This window comes from Chiloscyllium plagiosum, unplaced genomic scaffold (genome assembly GCF_037043375.1).
Source record: "Chiloscyllium plagiosum isolate Xiang-an unplaced genomic scaffold, Cpla_swu_hap1 HiC_scaffold_4, whole genome shotgun sequence".
NCBI lineage: Eukaryota > Metazoa > Chordata > Chondrichthyes > Orectolobiformes > Hemiscylliidae > Chiloscyllium > Chiloscyllium plagiosum.
The window spans coordinates 85,754,778-85,775,257 of record NW_028270142.1 but is presented as its reverse complement, the minus strand read 5'-3'; the positions used below and the strand labels follow the sequence as shown (position 1 = coordinate 85,775,257).

At 40.3% G+C, this 20,480-nt stretch overlaps 1 protein-coding gene and 1 long non-coding RNA gene across 5 annotated transcripts in view; one reads left to right on the top strand and one right to left on the bottom strand.

Annotated features, from left to right (window-relative positions):
• Positions 1-10,043, bottom strand: part of ccdc178 (coiled-coil domain containing 178) — a 399,216-nt gene extending 389,173 nt beyond the window's left edge. For 3 of the 4 annotated variants that reach the window (XM_043688275.2, XM_043688277.2, XM_087986447.1), the window contains exons 1-3: positions 9,743-10,043; positions 6,879-6,959; positions 2,903-3,042 (exon numbers count right to left, since the gene is read on the bottom strand). In XM_043688275.2, the coding sequence (XP_043544210.2) occupies positions 2,903-3,042; positions 6,879-6,936 (198 nt within the window). In that variant the 5' untranslated portion in view covers positions 6,937-6,959; positions 9,743-10,043. Of the gene's footprint in view, positions 1-2,902; positions 3,043-6,878; positions 6,960-9,742 lie in introns of those variants that run through there. The other variant, XM_043688278.2, reaches the window with a different exon arrangement.
• A 219-nt stretch (positions 10,044-10,262) lies between these two features.
• LOC122549070 (uncharacterized) lies at positions 10,263-20,119 on the top strand. The gene is made up of 2 exons (XR_015756998.1): positions 10,263-10,417; positions 19,324-20,119. It is a non-coding gene; the product is annotated as an uncharacterized LOC122549070 (long non-coding RNA).
• The last annotated feature ends 361 nt before the right edge of the window (positions 20,120-20,480 follow it).

Sequence of the window (20,480 nt, the reverse complement as noted above, 5' to 3'; positions counted from 1 at the left end):
AAAAAAAAAGTCAGTTACTGGAATTAACTATGGCTGAAAGTAACATAAAATGGTCATCTGTGATCTTAGCTAACAAGATGGCTGAAAAGTTGAACAAAGCAGTTTCCACAATCATGGTATTTCATACACATGGCAACCAGTTAAGGAGTGCCTCACTTTAGTGGGAAAGAGCAAAGAAATATAAACATCAGGCATTTCTGATAAGGGAATGCTGGGATGGAAACCTTGTAGCAAGCCAATTTAAAACTTGTTATTTAATCTAGATAGAAGGGGAGAAACTGGACTATAATTAAGACCCTTTGGGAATTATAAGGACATATACATGTACACAGATTCATATGATAGTAGTATTTTTAATTTTCTGTAGGTTTAGTGTCTTAAACATCAGGGAATTTAATCAGATTCCTGGAGATAGTCTTAATAAGGAGTACCCTTGAAAAACCTCAGTAAGTGCCTGGTACCAACTCGTCCAAAGTTTGTTACTTACTAAAGTGCAGAAAGGAAAGTCTGACCCACCATAATCAAAGTTTTTTTTAAGTAGTGCCCATAACATTTTATCCATGTAGGTATTCTGAAATTATAACAAACTAACATTAAGAAATTTAGCTGAATTCCTCTAGACAACTGGCTGTAGACAGGAGAGAGAAGCCTCAGACACGTCAGAGGATATTGAAGGACAAATAGTGTAAATATCAAAGGACCAAAGGACATATGATGAATGGTATAAACACTACGGACTGAATGACATAACAAAAGGTACAAACAGCTAATCTGGTGAAAGCAGGCAGCATTCTAAGGGGACAATTGCAAAACATTACTTAATCAAAATGACACCAGGAAAATAAATAATTGCGGCTTCGCAAGGTACCAAACAGCACCCATTCAGTACAATGCAGCTGGCAAATGTCTGAAAAGGGGTAGAACGGTCTCTCGGGATGTGGGAAGTGCTGATTTCGATGTAGCATATAATTATTGTAATGCAGAATGTACAAATATCCTGTAGTTTATTGGGAGAATTAAGACTGTCTTGGAATTTTGTTTCCAGAGGCCTTTCCCACGTTGCATTGGTAGGGAGTCTGAGTAAAGTTTGACTTAACATGGGACTCAGGAATCCTCTTTAAAATCCTTCTCCAACAGTTACAATGAACATTCATGACTTTACCAACAGATGATCATTTGGAAAATCAGAGTCTGCTCGGCTTCATGGAAGGAAATTTGTTTTTGACTAACTTATTAGTGTTTTACAAGGAAGTCTCAACCAGAATGGATAGTGTGTACATGGATTTCCAAAGGCATTCAACAAGTTACTGCACAGAAAGTCAAGTCTTAACAGTCCATGGTGTTGGGGATAGCATATTGGTGTGGATAAGGAATTGGCTATTGGACAGGAATCAGAGTGTGAGGATAAGGGATTCTTTTTCAGGTTGCCAACTGCAACCAGTGGAGTTCCAGAGAGATCAGTGCTGGGACACACCTGTTCACAATATATAATAACTTGGAGGAAGGGAGCAAATGGACTGTAGTTAAAATTTGCAGACAACAGAAAAATAGGTGGAAAGACAAAGTGCAAAGAAGATACAAACAATTTTCAGAAAGATACTGATAGGTTAAGTAGGTGGACAAAAAGTGATCAAATGGAGTATAAATATGAAGTTGTTCATTTGGAAGAGAGAACAAAAGAATAAAGTATTTGTTAAATGGAGAAAAGCTACAGAAAGCTGCAACACAAAGGACTTGGGGTACTTGTGCACAAAACACAGCAAACTAGCAAACAGGTGCCGCAGGTAATCAGGAACGCTAATGGAATGTTGACTGTTATTTCAAGGTGGTTGGAGTTCAAAAGTAAGGAATTTTTAGCTGTAGAAGGTGCTGGTGAAGACATCATCTACAGTACCGTGAGCAGTTTTGGTCCCCTTATTTAAGGAACAATATAATTTCATCAGAGGCATGTTCAGACAAGATTCACTAGGATGAACCCCAGAACGCAGGGATTGTCTTAGGAGCAAAGGGCTATATGTTTTCACTGTACTCACTGGAGTTTAAAAGAACAAGAGGTGATCTAATCGAAAAATATAGCAATACTTAAAGGGGTTTGACAGGGTAAATGCTGAGAGGATGTCTCCCACATGGCAGAGTCTAGGACCAGAGGACGTAGAATCAGAATAAAGGGGTGCCAATTAAGACTGAGATGAAGAGAAATATCTTGTCTCAGATGGTTGTGAATCTTTGGAACTCCTTCCCACTGAGAGCTGGGGGAGTTGGGTGGGGGTGGGGTGGGGGGTGTGGTGGGAGGGGTGGCAGGCAGAGTCCTTGTGTATATTTAAGGTTCTTAGGTAGATCAATAGATTGATTCTTGATCAGTAGGGGAATTGAGGGTTACAGGGAAAGGCAGGAAAGTGGTCACAAGGAATGTTGGATCAGCCATGACTGTATTGAATGGTGGAGCAGGCTCTCTAAGGTGTGAATGGCCTACTCCTGTTCATATTTCTTATAATCTTAGGGTCTGAAGGTAATAATGAGATATTCGGGTCTTTAGCTGACTCTAACCTCACTATTTTTGCAGATATTCTAAATATCCATTAAACATGCTAATATTTCCATATAGTTAATAAAGAGGTCAATATTCAATTTTAAGTTGTGCTTCAATTTCTAGTCTATGCCAAATTAGATGATCTTATCTGAAATACTTTCAAGAGAAATGCCATAGAGAAAGTTTCCCATAATAGTTCTCGTCAGGTCATTGAAATTTCTTGTGCACTGCACTCCTTGTAATCAAGGATATGACAGCATATGCTACACCAACCTTTCACAACAAGTCTACAGCGATAGAAGCTGTATCTTTATTAAGAAATAATTACACAAAATTATTTTGTGTTTTATAGTTTGCTTCTCCCAGCCTTACCTGTCTGAACCATGCTTCAGTCTTTGTTTCTAATTCACGGACATGACGAATCACTTTGCAGACAAATGGTAATGCATCTTTCCCCCAGTCACATTTACGGCATGCAGAGGAACCAAGATGGCACGAACCTTTGTTCATCTCTTGATGGAGAGAAAACCAAAATGAATATCCATAGATATATAGACTTTGTTCTTTCTATCCACCAAATCAATGAACATTATTGGTCAGAGTATTGAGGACAAGAGTTGAGAGGCCATATTGTGGCTGTACAGGACATTGGTTAGGCCACTGTTGGAATATTGCGTGCAATTCTGGTCTCCTTCCTATCGGAAAGATGTTGTGAAACTTGAAAGGGTTCAGAAAAGATCTACAAGGATGTTGCCAGGGTTGGAGGATTTGAGCTTTAGGGAGAGGCTGAACAGGCTGGGGCTGTTTTTCCTGGAGCATCAGAAGGTGAGGGGTGACCTGATAGAGGGGCATGGATAGGGTAAACAGGCAAAGTCTTTTCCCTGGGGTCGGGAAGTCCAGAACTAGAGGGCATAGGTTCAGGGTAAGAGGGGAAAGATATAAAAGAGACGTACAGAGCAACTTTTTCACACAGAGAATAGTACGTGTATGGAGTGAGCTGCCAGAGGAAGTGGTGGAGGCTGGTACAATTGCAACATTTAAGAGGCATTTGGATGGGTATATGAATAGGAAGGGTTTGGAGGGATATGGGACAGGTGCTGGCAGGTGGCACTAGATTGGGTTGGGATATCTGGTCAGCATGGACAGGTTGGACCGAAGGGTCTGTTTCCATGCTGTACATCTCTATGACTCTATAGCTATGCATTTTATGTTAGGAGGGACAAGACATTAACACATATTTTTTGCATGTCCGAGAGACTCCACATCATATCCCAAAATGATACTGGAAATTCAGATCCCAAGTTCCAGCCCTGACAACAGATTCCATTTTTGCCAAAAGTGCATGGGGTGGGTCGCGTCTGACACAAGAGAAATGGGAACTCAGCAGGACTACTTGAAAGTTCAAACATAGTAATTCTTTGCTACTGCCTTATCCTGCTGTGAATTTCGAATTTTTAAGACCCAATCTAAAATGGGAGAATAATGTCTGTAGCACTGTTGAGCTGCCAACTTACTTAAAACGTTTGTCCTTTAAAAATTTAAACAAGATCATATCTGCAAGTCGAATAAAATCCGCATTAGTCATTTGTGAAAATTTTTTTCGTGCTATCACAACTACACGACTGATTTCCCAGACCTACCATTATCACAATGGGGTGTTGCAAGTTCACAATTTTACTGACAGCTCCAAGATATTATTAAAAGGTTGGCTGTGGGCTTATGCATACAAATAATTGTTTTCATAAGGGTTACATATTTGAGGGTACTTAAAATGTTTAGAATAGATTTTCATGAAAACTTTTCCTTTTTAAATATGTCATGAAACCTTTAATAGATATTTATAAATTTATTCCATGTCAGCATGATGCTGCCTGAACTGCTGTGCTTTTCCAGCACCACTCTAATCCAGAAGCATGGTTCTTGATGTCTACCGCAGTGTATTCTGGGTGAGCTGGCATGGAATCTGTAACAGCATTGTTCGAATATAAAAGAACTGTCCAATTAAAACATAAGTGGTCACTTTTGTTTTCTCTTAGTGGTACTAATTCTTTGGCACTCTCTTCCTCAAAAGGCAGTGAAAGCATAGTCTTTGAACTTGCTCTACCATTTGATAAGATCACAGCTGATTTGAATGGGGTCGCAACTCTACTTTCCTGTCTGTACCCACAATCCTCCACTCTCTTATCTATCAAAAATCTATCCAATTCAGACTTGGATAAATTCAATGACCTGTTCCCCTACTTTCTTGGAGGAAAAGAAGCCCACAGACTAACAACCCATAAAAAAGTCTTTAACTTCAACTTTAATGAAATTTTCATATTTTTAAACTATATCCCCTACTTGGTCTACAAGAGGAAACATCCTTCAGAATCTGCACCATAACTAACCAGCTCTATCAATACACTAGCGAACCCAACAAAGCAGTGTCTGATGGCCAATGTCTCAATTTACATTGTGACACAAACAGTAGCCACCCAACATTGAGCAAAGGCAGTTATCATGCATGTTCAGACTACTGCTGTCAACACTATGGATTAGTGCAAAGGAACTTTTGGTGTCACGGCACTCCAGCAATTAGTCCTCCAACAAACTACAAAGATTTCTGTGTTGCCAAATTAGGAAATAGCACACATGTGATTTTTTTCTCACCAATGCTGTTACAACTGTTTCTCAGCCAGACTGCTGCCATACATGTCAAGATGGTGCAAGCTGATTGTCAGGCATTCTGGGCCAGAGCTCCTCACTGTCACTTTCGAAACTCATCTGCAGTCACTGTACAGAACACCAGCAGCTTTCCATCAGTCGCGATGTAATATCAGATAGCCCTGAGTAGGACTAGGACACACAAGAACTCATAGTAAAACAGACCACTACCTTCTCAAGACAATGGTCTTGAGCAATAAATACTGACCCAGCAAGTGAAGTTCACATCTCATGATTTTTTTTTTAATATCACACAAATAACTACCTAAATGGCTACCAATATATAAAAGTAAAATACTGCAAATGCTGAAGATTGGAACTATAACAAAGTATTGGACAAATTAAGCAGATCTGGCAGCATCTGTGGAAAGAGAAACAAAGTTAAGAGTCTATTAGTACTCTTTTTGATATGTTCTGAAGAACAGCCATACTGAACTGAATATTACTTTGTTTTCCAAAGAGGCTGCTGATAGTATCTGGGTTAAACATTAATTATATTAATAGTGGTATTGCTGAAAAATGTGGTTCTACTATATAAATAAAATTTCAGTTATAGTTTTTTCTTTAAAATTTAATCACATGCAGAAACTCAATCACTATTAATTCACATCAATCTAAAAAAGGATTGGGTTCACATAGGTTGGCTAGACAAAATAAACAAGTTTTGATTGCAGCAATGTTAGGTATTCCACCATTAGAAATGGTGGAGATGTTCAAAAGCTTAGGGCTAAAGTAATCAAAAAGAATATGGAGAGAAAGCAAGAACAGGGTAATAAATTGGATGAGAATATAGAATGCTGAACCAAGCTCATAGGGCTGAATGGCCCTCTCCTGCTCTCAGTTTTGTATGTTTCTTTGTCTCTATTTGAAATAAACAAAGACAATACTGGAGAAACTCAGCAGATTTGTGAGTACCTGTGGAAGAAGAAACAGAGTGAACATTTCAAGTCACATAAGATTCTTATCCAGAACATTAACTGTGTTTCTCTCTCCATTGATGCTGCCAGTCCTGCTGAGTTTCTGCAGCCCTTTCTGTGTTTGTTTCAGGTTTCCACCAGTACTTATATCAAAGTTCTTATATCAAAAGGTACAAATAATTTCCTAACTGATTGTGATCAAGATATGTTTGGCCTCTCCATCCTTCTCAATTTGTCTACAGCTTGTCATATAGTTAATCACACCATCACCATCTCTCCTGTTATGCATCTGGGTAGTACTGCACTCATCTGGTTCCAATCTTACCTATCTAATCACAGTGAAAGTATCAGTTGCAAAAAATAATTTTCCCATTTCCACACTAACCTCTCTGGTCTGCTTAAGGATCCGTCACTTCTATCTCATCCACATAATGCCTCTCATCAAATTCACCTAAAAATAGAGTTAGTCTTCAAATGTATTCTGTCAATCCCAGTTCTACCTGACCAACACCCCTAATGATAATTCCACAGTTGCTAGATGATCAGACAGCTAATTTAAAATTTGGTTCGGAGCACAAAGGAATTTCACTCAATTGGATACTAAAAGACCCAATACAAAGTCTGTTTCCTAGCAAGTGTTCCCTTGCTCCAGCATTCGATTCGATCATCCAATTCAGTAAGGATGATGGGGTTAAGTGTTGTTATTTCTTCGAAATCAAGGTATCTACCTCGTAGTTGAGCAGGCCATCCACTACTTTTCTTACTGAATAGGTGTGCCTCTGCCATTCTGTTCCTGGTTGTTGTAGTTTCTGTAAAAAAGAATACAAACATATTTCCTCTTAAAAATAATTACATTAAAATGAAGGCACTAATCTGCACTTTAATACCGTAGTTGAATAGAATCATACAGTCATAAAAAGGCCAAAAACTTTAACTTTCAGAATCTTGTTACAACGCACAGGATAACATACTGGAAATCAAGCCCTGCTATTTCTGGAGTTACCACAGAATTAAAGATTTTTAAAATGTCCATAAAATTCCCAAATCTATCTGACCTTCACGATTTGTTAAAAGTAATTAAATCCTCAGCACAACCAACAATGTAAAAGACTCACAAATACTGGAGAGAACAGTCAAAGAGAGAATTCATCCCCTTATTACATGACTTGTGATATTCAAATAAGGTTTTCAAGGACTCAAGAACTTTAGTGAGAAGGCAGTTCAGAGATGTGGCAAGTTGAAGCGTGGTTGGGGGATGATTTAAACTGGTATTTGGTCCAGAGACAGCAGTGGGATTGATTGTGATGCTCAGTCAGTTCTATTGCCACACTACTGAGTAAGATCAGATACTAATCATAGAAGAATCACAGAATCCCAACAGTTTGGAAGCAGGTCATTTGGCCCATTGAGTCCACACCAACCCTCCGAAGATTATCCCACCCAAACCCACCACTCTACCTTATCCCTGAAAACCTACATTTGCCATGGCAAATTCCCCCTAGTCTGCAAATCACTGGACACAATGGGCAATTTAGCATGGCCAATCCACCTAACGTGCAGATCTTTGGATAGTGGAAAGAAACCAGAGCACCCGGAGGAAACCTATGCAGACACAGGGAGACTGTGCAAATTCCATACAGGCAGCCACCTGAGAATGGAATTGAACTGGGTCCCTGGCACTGTGAGAGAGGCAACAGTGTTAGCCACTGTGCCATCCCATAATCAACATAACATTTCTAGGGTAGGTATCCAGCTACCTGCTTAAATCTTCTGTAACTGGCCCAATCTCTGACACTGAATTAATTTTCCAATGTCCCAAGTAAAGACAATGTGGGCCCATATTTTTACCACTTGCCCAAAAACCAAACATAATTATCACAAATAAGAGAACTTTAAATTAAAAAAAAAGAATATCAGCACACATTAAATATAGGATTCAACTTCTGATTCAAAGATGGAACACATTTTAATACTGATGTGAAGTCTGTTACTCAAATAATATTTCTAGCATTTGATGTCTGCTTCTAACGCATTTTCGCTCCATACATGGTGCACATCTCAAGATGTATACAATATCAAAACAATAACTATTGTAGGAAGTCATTTGGTTCATCATACTCATCATCCCCTCTTGGGTCAAGCAATTCAAATAATTCCACTGCCTTGCTCTTTTGCCATTTAACTGTAATGGTTTTCCTTTCAAATATTTATCCAGTCTATCCAATTTACCAGTCAATGTTACTGCTGAATCTGCTTCCAACACTCTTTCAGGTAGTACATTCCAAATATCAAAAATTCACTGGGTTAAAAATAGGTTTCTTCATGCTGCTTTGATTTTTTAAAATTGGTTACCTGAAAGCTGTCCATGATAACTATACTTCTAACATTGTAAACTGTTTTGTCTTCTTTGTCCTATCAAAACTATAGGTTAGCACTGTGGTTCAATAGTTAACACTGCTGCTTCATAGCACCAGGGACCCAGGTTGGACTCAAACCTTGGGTGACTGTGTGGAGTTTGCACATTCAGCCAGCGTCTGCATAGGTTTCCACCAGGTGCTTCGGTTTCCTACCACAATCCAAAGATCCACAGGTTAGGTGGATTGGCTATGCTAAATTGCTCTATAGTGTCTAGGGTAGTGCAGGCAAGATGGATTAACCATAGTAAATGCAGGGTTACGCAGATAGGGTGGGGTGGCCAGGTCTGGGTGTGATGCTCTTCAGAGGCTTGGGACAGACTCAGTAGGCGAAATGGACTTTTCCCACGCTGTAGGGATTCTATGGCTTTTATTAAAACAGGCCCTTCTTTACACCTGTTGAGGCATGTTTTCAGAACAGGTCACATCACTCTCTCATCTATACTAATTCAAAGACACAGTCCCAAAACAAAACTCTTATAAACCTCAATTGTTACAAGTGAAATGAACATTTAAACTGAGTAGCTCAAGTTATATATTATCAAAAGGTGGAAAAAGTGCTAAATACAAGAAAATGCTTTTCAGCTTACAAACTTGTTTTGAACGGTTATATGTGTATAGTTCCTGTCAATACTATACAAAAGAATATAGAGCTACTGATACAAAGAAGGATTTGCAAAGACAACTTTACAAATCACAGGCAATCAGGAACATTTCTCTAGAAAAAGAGGTTACACAATGGCTGATGGATGTCTTTAAAGTAAGGTAGATATAGAGAACATATATCCACCATAGTCACTAGTGAATCCAATACAGCATTAAAGAAAGGAACTTGGGAAGAACAACAAACAGTCGTGGCATACAGTATAGATGTACATGAGGAAAGCTAGAGAAACAAATGAGAGAGCAGTTAACGGGAACAATAAATTGATGGTGTTAGATGAAGTAGGGTGGGACAAGGCACAGGCGGGACACAACTACAAGCACGAATCCCAAAGACTTAATACCCTCCGCTCGCTTTCATAATCACTATTTTGTCAAACGCACAGCCTAGGAACTCAGTTCACCCTCAAGAAAGGACTCAGTTCAAACGAATTGGGGTACTGAACGAGGTAAAAAAGCGTGCAATAATTTAAACATTATATGTCATACAATCAGCTAATTTTACTGACACTTACAGATCATACCCCTGGCTACATCTCGCTGCGATTTCTACAGCAGCTGCTGGAACCTCCTCGTCAATGTTTGGGCCCCGCGCGGACTCTCTCCGGTTACCAGGCAGCGGCCGTAACCAGGCAACGACGCTTCCAACACAGAGCGCAGCCTCCAGGCTTGCAGCCATCTTCCAAACAATCATGGAGTACCAACGAATCGCACAAAAATCATTCTCCATGCACGGGGGAAGCTGAGACTTTTAACCTGAACTCTTCTCACTCGGAGGAAAAAGAACAAGTGTGAACCGCAAAAGTGATGAAGACTCGCGGTAATCCGGCAAGAGAAGGGTGTGGTGTGCTTCGGGGGTAGGGGGCGGGGGGTTGAGTGACCTTTGACTGGGGCGGCGCTGGGGCCGCTGGGTTTTGTATTGTTTTGAGTTGGAAGAGGGGGAGGGGAGATCTGTCATCTGGAGGGTGCAGTCTGGGGGGGGGGGGGGGGGAGGCTGGTGGGAGGAAGCTGTGTACTATATGTGCTAGTGGGATTGTTGTCTTCTAGTCTAGTCCTTTGCTGCTTGAGTGTCCCTTTTTTTACCTCTTGCCTGAAAAAATAAAAAAAATGTTCTGAGTGAAAAAGAAAAATAAAGAATGAAAGACAAAAGGAAAAAGAAGGACCGCACTTGGGCTGAGGCGGCCCGTTTGGTATGCTTTTTTTTCTTCTTTTATTTTTAATCAAATCCAGGTCAGGTCAGTGCCAAGCGGATACAGCAACTGCTGTTGTCCGCCTAGGGCTTTGTTTACTGAGGATGCATCAACAAAACGGGGTTTTGTTTTGTAATTATCTATATTTCTTAAGACTTTTATAGGAATAATTTAAAGGTAATACACTAATCTTTAATCCGATAATATGTTCAGTTAGTTATACATCTGTTGTAAAAGAATGCAAACAATAAATTGTTGGTGATGTCAAAATCTTGTCCATAATGTTTACCCTTGATTACAATTTTAAAATATCGATTTGATGACTGAAAAGCAAACAGTTTAACTAGTAAGAACTGATCTTTCCTTACATGCTAGTTGTTTAATTTTCAATACTATGGTTATTTCTGTGAATATCTTGCTTGTATGTTGCCACACAAAATAACACTCATTTTCTCATGTCACTTAAGGCTGTTTCACTATCATTCTCTTTTCATCACAGAAACTAAAGAATACAGCAGCGATAATAAAGTTTTCAACTCACGCAATTCAAGATAGAAATAGATAGATTATGTCTTAGCTATTTTTTAACAGTTTATTGAATTCAGTACAACAACTAATGCAATGAATTTGAGTTGTTTTGTTGTAATTCCTGGTAGCCACCAGTACAAAGAGTTAGCATAATTTAGTATACAGTGGCGATCTTAAGACAGAAACATAACTCAACTGGAAAAATGGAACAATGGTCCAGTATCAATGTCCAGAATCTGGAAGAGAAGCAGATTATTAGGTCAAGTAAAGGCAGCTATTCTCTGAATCTGGCTGTTTGTGTCTGACCCAATAGCACTTTGTACCCAGAACTGATTATCTATTCAGCAGTCACCACATCATTTGTCTTTATAAACACACATTTAAGACAAAAAAATCTTCAATTTTAGTTGCATGTTTCCCAATTAGTGTTGCATGCAGATGTTAGCTTGTAAAATTGTATATAGGATTTGTGAAGGAAACACAAGAAACAGTAACGTTGGACTTCATCTTCTGTAGAAGTGAATTGTCAAGTTTTGAATTTTAATTTTATCACAATCTTGCCATGAAATGTGGAAAGTAAATATATTCATAAAACAATGTATAAGGTAATTCTGAAAGCAGATAGAGTCATTGGTGCTGTGCACTGAATAATTAGTTAAAACTATAAAACCCTGATAACATTGTATAAAATGTAAAGAACAGGCTCAGTGAAGTGCAAAGAGATCAGATTGAAATACAGTAACAGAGGAGTTGCCAGATTGGAAGCTAAAACTTTTCTCAGTACAAGTTTACTTGATGTTCTTCAGTCGAGGGTCAATAAAAAATGCCATGAAATTGCCAAAAAAATATTGAGACGCGCAAATGGGAATGTGAGAGCATAGTGAGTGATAGATGAGCAAGCTCCAGAGTTACGTTGACGACAAAGGGAGTGTCTTCTCAGGAAAAGGACAATGGGAGAAAGAGGTCAAGGCTTTCATTCTTTTGTGTTTTTTTTAAAATTCAAATGTCTTTAACATATCATTGGGGTGTAAATTATGTTTATTTTAGATGTGAAATAGCGGCAGTGTCAAAAGACTTCTGTGCATTCCAGAGTTTCCCCTCCCCCATTTGAGAAAGCATTGCAGTCGGGAAACAACTGTGGGCCTGTTTGGATTTGCTTGCATTCAATGTTCCAAAGAAGTATGCACCAAAAAATACCCATCTTTTTCAGATCCACATATGTGGGATGTAAGGTTACAATACAGTTTTGGAGTGCAGACTACTTTATGTATCACTTGAACGTCACTGTAACGTTTGAGTTGAGGATGTCTTAATAATGCTGCAGTCTTAGAGGCTGGAAAATCTATTTGTAGAGTTTAGAAATTAGCATGTGAGCTATTGGAGTATATTGTTCATGTTTATTCTATTGTATGTGACGGTGGTCATTTTTGATCACAATACAATACAATACGTTATGTCTGACTTACCCCTGTGTTTAAACACTGGCTGGATCCAATTATCTTTTTTAAGGTTTTGTAAAATGTGTAGATAAGTTCACAGAGAAATTAGCAAGTTTTCTAATAATGCCATTGAGTATGGTTATTAGTTTGCTACAGCATCTGCTTCGGAATGATTCTAGCTGATGCCAGTGAGTTTGTATTTCGGAAAAGTAGAATGTGAAGTCTACCAATTTAATCATATATGCAAAACTCTGCTTGAAGTACCAACGATACTTTTAAACTTAATGAAGAGCCAATTTTCATTAATTCTTTATTATAATTAAAAACTAACAGATTGTCATTGGTTTTTTTTACTATCTTTTAAAAAAAGTTAAAATATATGAGATGATATGTGGAAGCATATCACCATGTTCAAGAACCTCCAAACCAAATTACTAAGTAAGGCACACAAGTCAGGTTTTTGTCAATGTCATCCAGAGTGCATGCACTCTTCCCTACTTGGACTCGACTCACTTGCCAAAATCCATTCAACTAAGTTACAACTTGGCAGAACTAAACAGTTGTTCTGTTGGAATTTAACCAGCACACTAAAGTATTATTTATAATATATATTTAATTTATTAGGAAACATGAAGATTCCAACCCATGTTCAAAATAAGGTGGGGCACTGTTTAAATTCAGCATTGTAGATCTAATGTGTTAAACCATATATTTTGGTGATTTAAGAATTTTTGCTAGCTATTTGTTCTATTCTATCTTTTGTCCCACTTATAGAAACGACACAATATTTAGAACTTGTGGTTACAGCTGCACATCAGATTGACTGTGAATTTGTGAATTTCCTCAATGCTAAAATGCATATGGTCCAGATCGAAATACATAACCAATTATTCCTTAAATTTAACTTTCTCAGTGTTTGTGTATTACAACAATATATGTTCATATAGTGCCTTTAACGTAGTGAAATCTCCCATGGTACTTTGAAGAAGTGTTATAAAACTATAAGATGCTTTGTCAGATCACCTAAAGCTTGGGTGAAGAGTATCCAGGTGGAGAGTAGAAGGATGTAGGGACCTTTAAGCCTAGGGAACTGAAAACAGGACCACCGATGGATGAACAATTAAAATTGGGATTCTCAACTGGCTACAATTAGAAGAACACAAATATCTGAGTTGTGAGTTTTGTGGAGTTTATAGAAATAAGGAGGTATCAGACCATGGAAAGATTTGAAAACAAGGATTGAACTGAGCTACAAATCTTTACACAAACCTTGAACAAGGATTGAAATTTTTAAATTGGTATTGCTGATCCAGGAGTCAATGTGGGTCAGCAAGCACAGGAACAAAAAGTGAAATGGGTTTGATTCAAATTAGGACATGGGCACTAGAACTTGGGATGATTTCATGCAGGATGGAATGTGAGTGTTTGTTTAGGAATGCATTAGAGTAGTCAAGTCTAGAAGCCATTCATTCATTTGGCAGTCCCTCGCAGATGGGGATGACTCTCTTCCATTCTCAGGGTGCGTCCATAGGTGGCTGTACAGACCAATGTGGTTTCCGTAGGCTCTGTTACACTGGAGCAGAAGGTGGTCATGGGAAGGGATTGGTGAGGCAGCACACTCCTTTTGCTGCCTCATCAGGCTTCTGCTCTTTCCTGACGAGGTGCTCGCTATCTTCCTGGATGCTCCTCCTCCACTTGGGCCATTGATTCCCAGGTGTCTGTGGGAATGTCACACTTCACCAGTGAGGCCTTGAAGGTATCACAGCACTTCCTCTAGCCACCTGGTGCTCACCTGCTGTTTTGAAGCTGGGAGTAGAGCAACTGCTTGGGGAGTCTCATGTCAGTCATGTGGACAACATGCCAAGCCCATCACAGCCGATCAAGAGTGATCAGTGCCTCGATGCTAGGGTCACAGTCTAAGGATTCAGGATGGAACATTTAGGATGGAGATGGTCTGAGGCATTGGAATAACTTCTATTTGATTGCTAAGAGTCTGTGAACTGCTCCATATTCAAGAACTCAACAGGCAACCTAAACAAGGATGTCACTACCATTACAGACTTCATTAGTAAACATGCATGCAGGAAACCATGGATGAACCAAGAGATCCATTTCTATTCCAGTCCAGGTCTGAGGTGTACAAGTCGGGCAACCCTGACATACAGGAAATCCAGCTATGACCTTCATAAAGCCATCAGAGATACCAAAAGGCAACACCAAACTAATCTTGAGACCCAGACTAACCACAAGGACACCAGTAATTTGTGGCAAGGCTTACATGACATGACAGACCACAAAGCTAAGTTGGACAGAGTCACAGGCAACGGTACATCCCTACCCGAACAGCTCAATGCATTTTATGTTCTCTTTGAACAAAAAGTCAGTGAAATAATGTCACCTATACCAACAGCCTCTGATGCATCTGTACCCACGGTCACTGCCGTAGATGCTAGACCGGCCTTCTTAAGAATGAATCCATGGAAAGCAACTGGCCTCGATGGAGCCCCCCTTCGTGCACTCAAATCCTGTGCAGACCAGCGCGAGAGTATTTGTAGACTTCTTTAACCTCTCCTTGCCATGATCTGAAGTCCCCACTTCAAGAAGATACCATCATCTCAGTGCCAAAGAAAAGTCATGCAGCATACCTCAATGACTACTGCCCGGTGGCTCTGACCTCCATAATTATGAAGTACTTCGAGAGGTTAATCATGGCTCATATGAATTCCAGCCTACCAAACTGGCTTGATCCTTTGCAATTCATCTACTGGTGCAACAGGTCCACAGCAGATTCCATCTTTGTGGCCCTACACTCATCTTGGAACATCTGGATAACAAGAATACATACGTTCGGCTCCTACTTATTGACTACAGTTCTGCCTGCAACACCATAATTTCAAACAAACTTCTCAACTCTAAAACCTATGTCTCAACTCCCCCCTTTTTAATTGGATTCTCAACTTAGTGACCTCAGACCACAATCAGTAAGAATAGATGACAGCACTTCCTCCACCATCATCCTCAACACCAGTGCTCCACAGGCTACATACTTAGCCCACTTACTATACTCATTATATACCCCAGATATTGTCGCCAAGTCCTGCCCCAACTCCATTTACAAGTTTGTTGACGACACCATAGTTTTGGGTTGGATGTCAAACGATAACGAGACAGAGTACAGGAAAGAGATTGAGTGTATAGTGGTATGGTGTAAAGATAACAATCTCTCCATCGATGTCACTGGAGCTGGTGATGTGAAGGAGCTGGTCACTGACTTCAGGAAGCAGAATGGAGGGAATGACCTTGTCTGCATCAATGGTGCTGAGGTGAAGATGGTCGAGAGCAACAAGTTCCTGGGAGTGATGATCACTAACAACCTGTCCTGGAGGAGAAAGTGAGGTCTGCAGATGCTGGAGATCAGAGCAGAAAATGTGTTGCTGGAAAAGCGCAGCAGGTCAGGCAGCATCCAGGGAACAGGAGAATCGACGTTTCGGGCATAAGCCCTTCTTCAGGAATGAGGAAAGTTTGTCCAGCAGGCTAAGATAAAAGGTAGGGAGGAGGGACTTGGGGGAGGGGCGTCGGAAATGCGATAGGTGGAAAGAGGTCAAGGTGAGGGTGATAGGTCAGACTGGGGTGGGGGCGGAGAGGCCAGGAAGAAGATTGCAGGTTAGGAAGGCGGTGCTGAGTTCGATGGATTTGACTGAGACAAGGTGGGGGGAGGGGAAATGAGGAAACTGGTGAAATCCGAGTTCATCCCTTGTGGTTGGAGGGTTCCTAGGCGGAAGATGAGGCGCTCTTCCTCCAACCTCGTGTTGTTGTGGTCTGGCGATGGAGGAGTCCAAAGACCTGCATATCCTTGGTGGAGTGGGAGGGGGAGTTGAAGTGTTGAGCCACAGGGTGGTTGGATTGGTTGGTCCGGGTGTCCCAGAGGTGGTCTCTGAAACGCTCCGTAAGTAGGTGGCCTGTCTCCCCAATAGAGAGGAGGCCACATCGGGTGCAGAGGATGCAATAGATGATGTGTGTGGAGGTGTAGGTGAATCTGTGGCGGATATGGAAGTTTCCTTTGGGGCCTTGGAGGGAGGTGAGGGGGGAGGTGTGGGCGCAAGTCTTGCACGTCCTGCGGTTGCAGGGGAAGGTGCCGGGAGTGGAGGTTGGGTTGGTGGGGGGTGTGGATCTGACTCCCTCGTCTCACTTGCCAGCACCTGGCCCATATCCCTCTAAACCCTTCCTATTCCTATGCCCATCCAGATGCCTTTTAAATGTTGCAATTATACTAGCCTCCATCATTTCCTCTGGCAACTCATTCCACGCACCACCCTCTGTGTGAAAAAGTTGCCCGTGAGGTCTCTTTTATATCTTTCCTTGTAAAGAAAACTGTAATGTACTATAAATACTCAGCAGACCATACAGTATGCATACAGTAGTTGACAAAAAGGAGGACAAGTTCTGATACCGAACAACCCAGATGGCCTCCTTCTTCAAAGACCGCAATTTCCCCCCAGACATGGTCGATGATGCTCTCCACTGCATCTCCTCCACTTCCCGCTCTTCTGCCCTTGAGCCCCGCCCCTCCAGTCACCACCAGGACAGAACCCCACTAGTCGTCACCTAGCACCCCACCAACCTCCATATACATTGTATCATCCGTCGTCATTTCCGCCACTTCCAAACGGACCCCACCACCAGGGATATATTTCTCTCCCCTCCCCTATCAGCGTTCCTAAAAGACCACTCCCTCCGTGACTCCCTTGTCAGGTCCACACCCCCCACCAACCCAACCTCCACTCCCGGCACCTTCCCCTGCAACCGCAAGAAATGCAAAACTTGCGCCCACACCTCCCCCTTACTTCCCTCCAAGGCCCCAAGGGATCCTTCCATATCCGCCACAAATTCACCTGTACCTCCACACACATCATTTACTGCATCCGCTGCACCCGATGTGGCCTCCTCTATATTGGGGAGACAGGCCACCTACTTGCGGAACATTTCAGAGAATACCTCTGGGACACCCGGACCAACCAACCCAACCACCCCGTGGCTCAACACTTCAAATCCCCCTCCCACTCCACCAATGACATACAGGTCCTTGGACTCCTCCATCGCCAGACCATAGCAATACGACGGCTGGAGGAAGAGCGCCTCATCTTCCGCCTAGGAACCCTCCAACCACAAGGAATGAACTCAGATTTCTCCAGTTTCCTCATTTCCCCTCCCCCCCACCTTGTCTCAGTCCCAACCCTCGAACTCAGCACCACCTTCCTAACCTGCAATCTTCTTCCTGACCTCTCTGCCCCCACCCCCACTCCAGCCTATCACCCTCACCTTAACCTCCTTCCACCTATCGCATTTCCAACGCCCCTCCCCCAAGTTCCTCCCTACCTTTTATCTTAGCCTGCTTGGCACATTTTCCTCATCCCTGAAGAAGGGCTCATGCCCAAAATGTCGATTCTCCTGCTCCTTGGATGCTGCCTGACCTGCTGCGCTTTTCCAGCAACACATTTTCAGCTCTGATCTCCAGCATCTGCAGTCCTCACTTTCTCCTCCAAAAAGTAGTTAATGTTTCATTTTAAGTAATATTTCAGTACTGAAAAGTAGCAATGCACTGTTGGACACTGCCTTTGGATGGAATGTTAGAGAGAGATTTCAGCTGCTAAACAGGGGAGTTATCTCCTGTATATTTGTCTCTCAATTAATATCACAAAAAAAGCTGATTAAAGGACCAAGCGGCCTCATCTCTGCCACTCGGTGTAGGCCGGGATATTTTTTGCCCTGTTGCTCTGATTACCCATAAATAATATATTACAAATACTCCAAATGAAAGTTGGTACACATAGATTTGGCTCAAGGAAACACTGGTTAGTTTTGGTGAAAATACAGAGTTGAATCCTAGAATATTTAAAGGATCCATTAACATTAGGAGATAAAGCAAATTGACTTTTTTTTATTTTGAATGTTATGGTTTGCTTTACCTAGAAAGCTCTGGATTGTCTCACCTATGGTGGAATTTCAAAGTAGTCAAAATGTGAGCAAGGGTTTCAGAGCAGACTCTTGAATATGGATTAGATTGAAACCTCTTTAATGAAATGGATGCTATTAATAAGGACTTTTTTCTCAGCTTTATAGTTACAGAGTTTCAACAGAAAATTTGAACTTATAACTACATTGAGTTAACACATAGTAGCAGCGGTAAATATTCTACTGGGTGACCCCTTCTCTTATTATCACCATTTTACTACTTGCTGTGATTCGTGCTCAAATCGCATGTTTCCTACATTACAGCAGTGACTACGAAAGTACTGAATTGGCTGTAAGGTATTTTGAGACCATCTAGTGGTTATGGAAAGTACCATACAAATGTAAAGCTTTGTTTTCAGTCTCCACAGATGCTTCCAGACCTGCTGGGTTCCAGCATATTGCATTTTGATTTAATTATAAGCTAAATTTGGTTAAAATGCTTCATTTATCATACACTTGATCATTGTGACATACAATGTTCTCAACTACAAATATTGCCTCCTTACAGGAGGTGAAAAGTTACAATTTTATTTTGTTGCAACTCCTATGAAAAACTCCTCTGGGAAGCATGTTTCGGCTGAAATTTTTTTATTAGGTTTGAATGTTAGCAATAACACCATTGATAATGATGCCCCATCTTTAGTTATAAGCTAGTAAAATGAACCTACAATTGATGAAAATCTGAAATACAAAGCAAGCCAGTCAGCATATGTAAAGTTTTTATTTAAAAAGACAATAAAGTTAAAAGACAGGTTTATAACATTTTAGGTGTACACCCTTTATGAGAACTGAAGGGTACACACTCAATATGATAACCTATCTTTTCTTTTTACAAATGCTTGATGATTTGTTTTGTATTTTCAGCATTTTCTTTTTGTCATAAACATTTAATTCACTAACTTGGTAATTTTAACTTTTTTATTTTAGGGCAAATGAATGGAAAGGATGGAATCAATATCAGCAACTTCACATTTGTGGAAAGACTATATCCACTTAGTGATGACAAATCGGGCTTTAAATATTCCATCTGCTTGCGAACTAGTACAATCCAGACCAATAGCCTTGATAAGGATGGGTTAGTCTATGCTCAAACCCAAACTCTGCAATAGAGAGAGATGTGGCAAGACCATCACTTCTATACAAGTTTTTTTGGTAACAGCTGTGAAGAATTACTGCCAGGAATACAAGAGCTGTTGCAAATGACCTAATTTTTTTCACCAGTTTAAAAGAAAGTGACTCTTTTTTTGACATTTTCTCCTGCCTGTGGAATTTCATTAAATGTTATTCCTTGGAATATAACCCCAAAAGAATGGAGAATAAGAAGTGCACATGTTGAGTTAGGGTTTATGGAATATGTAATAAAAACAAAAAGTGCTGGAGAACTCAGCAACTCTGGCAGCATATTTGGAGAGAGTAACAGAATTAACATTTCAAGTCCAATATGAGTTCTTCAGAACATCTGTTAGGCTGGTAGGCTCACGGTTGCTGCAACTCAACTTCCCCAATTCTTTTTATGCTCTAAGCTACCATCATGTGCAAGTTCCATGACTTCCAGTATCCATAATATTTTCTTTTTGTATTTGTGACATCTATTTTAATACAGTTGATGCCAGCTTCTTGTGATCCTTTTGCCACTAATTCTTGCTTCAGCTTAGTGCTAAATTGACATTTCAGAATGTTGTGTGTGAAAAAAAGGAATGAAGTATAAAAGATTCTGATGACATTTTGAGGCACATCTTTATTGTTTTTGATGAACTGATATGTTTGCAAATTCCATTTTTAAACATTGGAGTGGCTAGTATTTGCTACTCCCAAATCCAATGGCTCAATCCCTAAATCAAAAGAATTTAGGAAAACTTTAACTCTTGCATCTGCAGTTTGTGATTTAAAGTATTTGTGATTTAAAGTACTATATTCAGTCTGCTTAACTATGTATTACAAGCTTATGAAAGCAATATCAATGAATCAAGGTAAAATAGTAGACATTTTAGAGGTATTGAAAAAAAGCCTTGGAGATAGTATAACAGTTGTTATACTTTATTCTTTTTCTCTGGAAAATTTTACTTGCAGTTGTTAATACAATA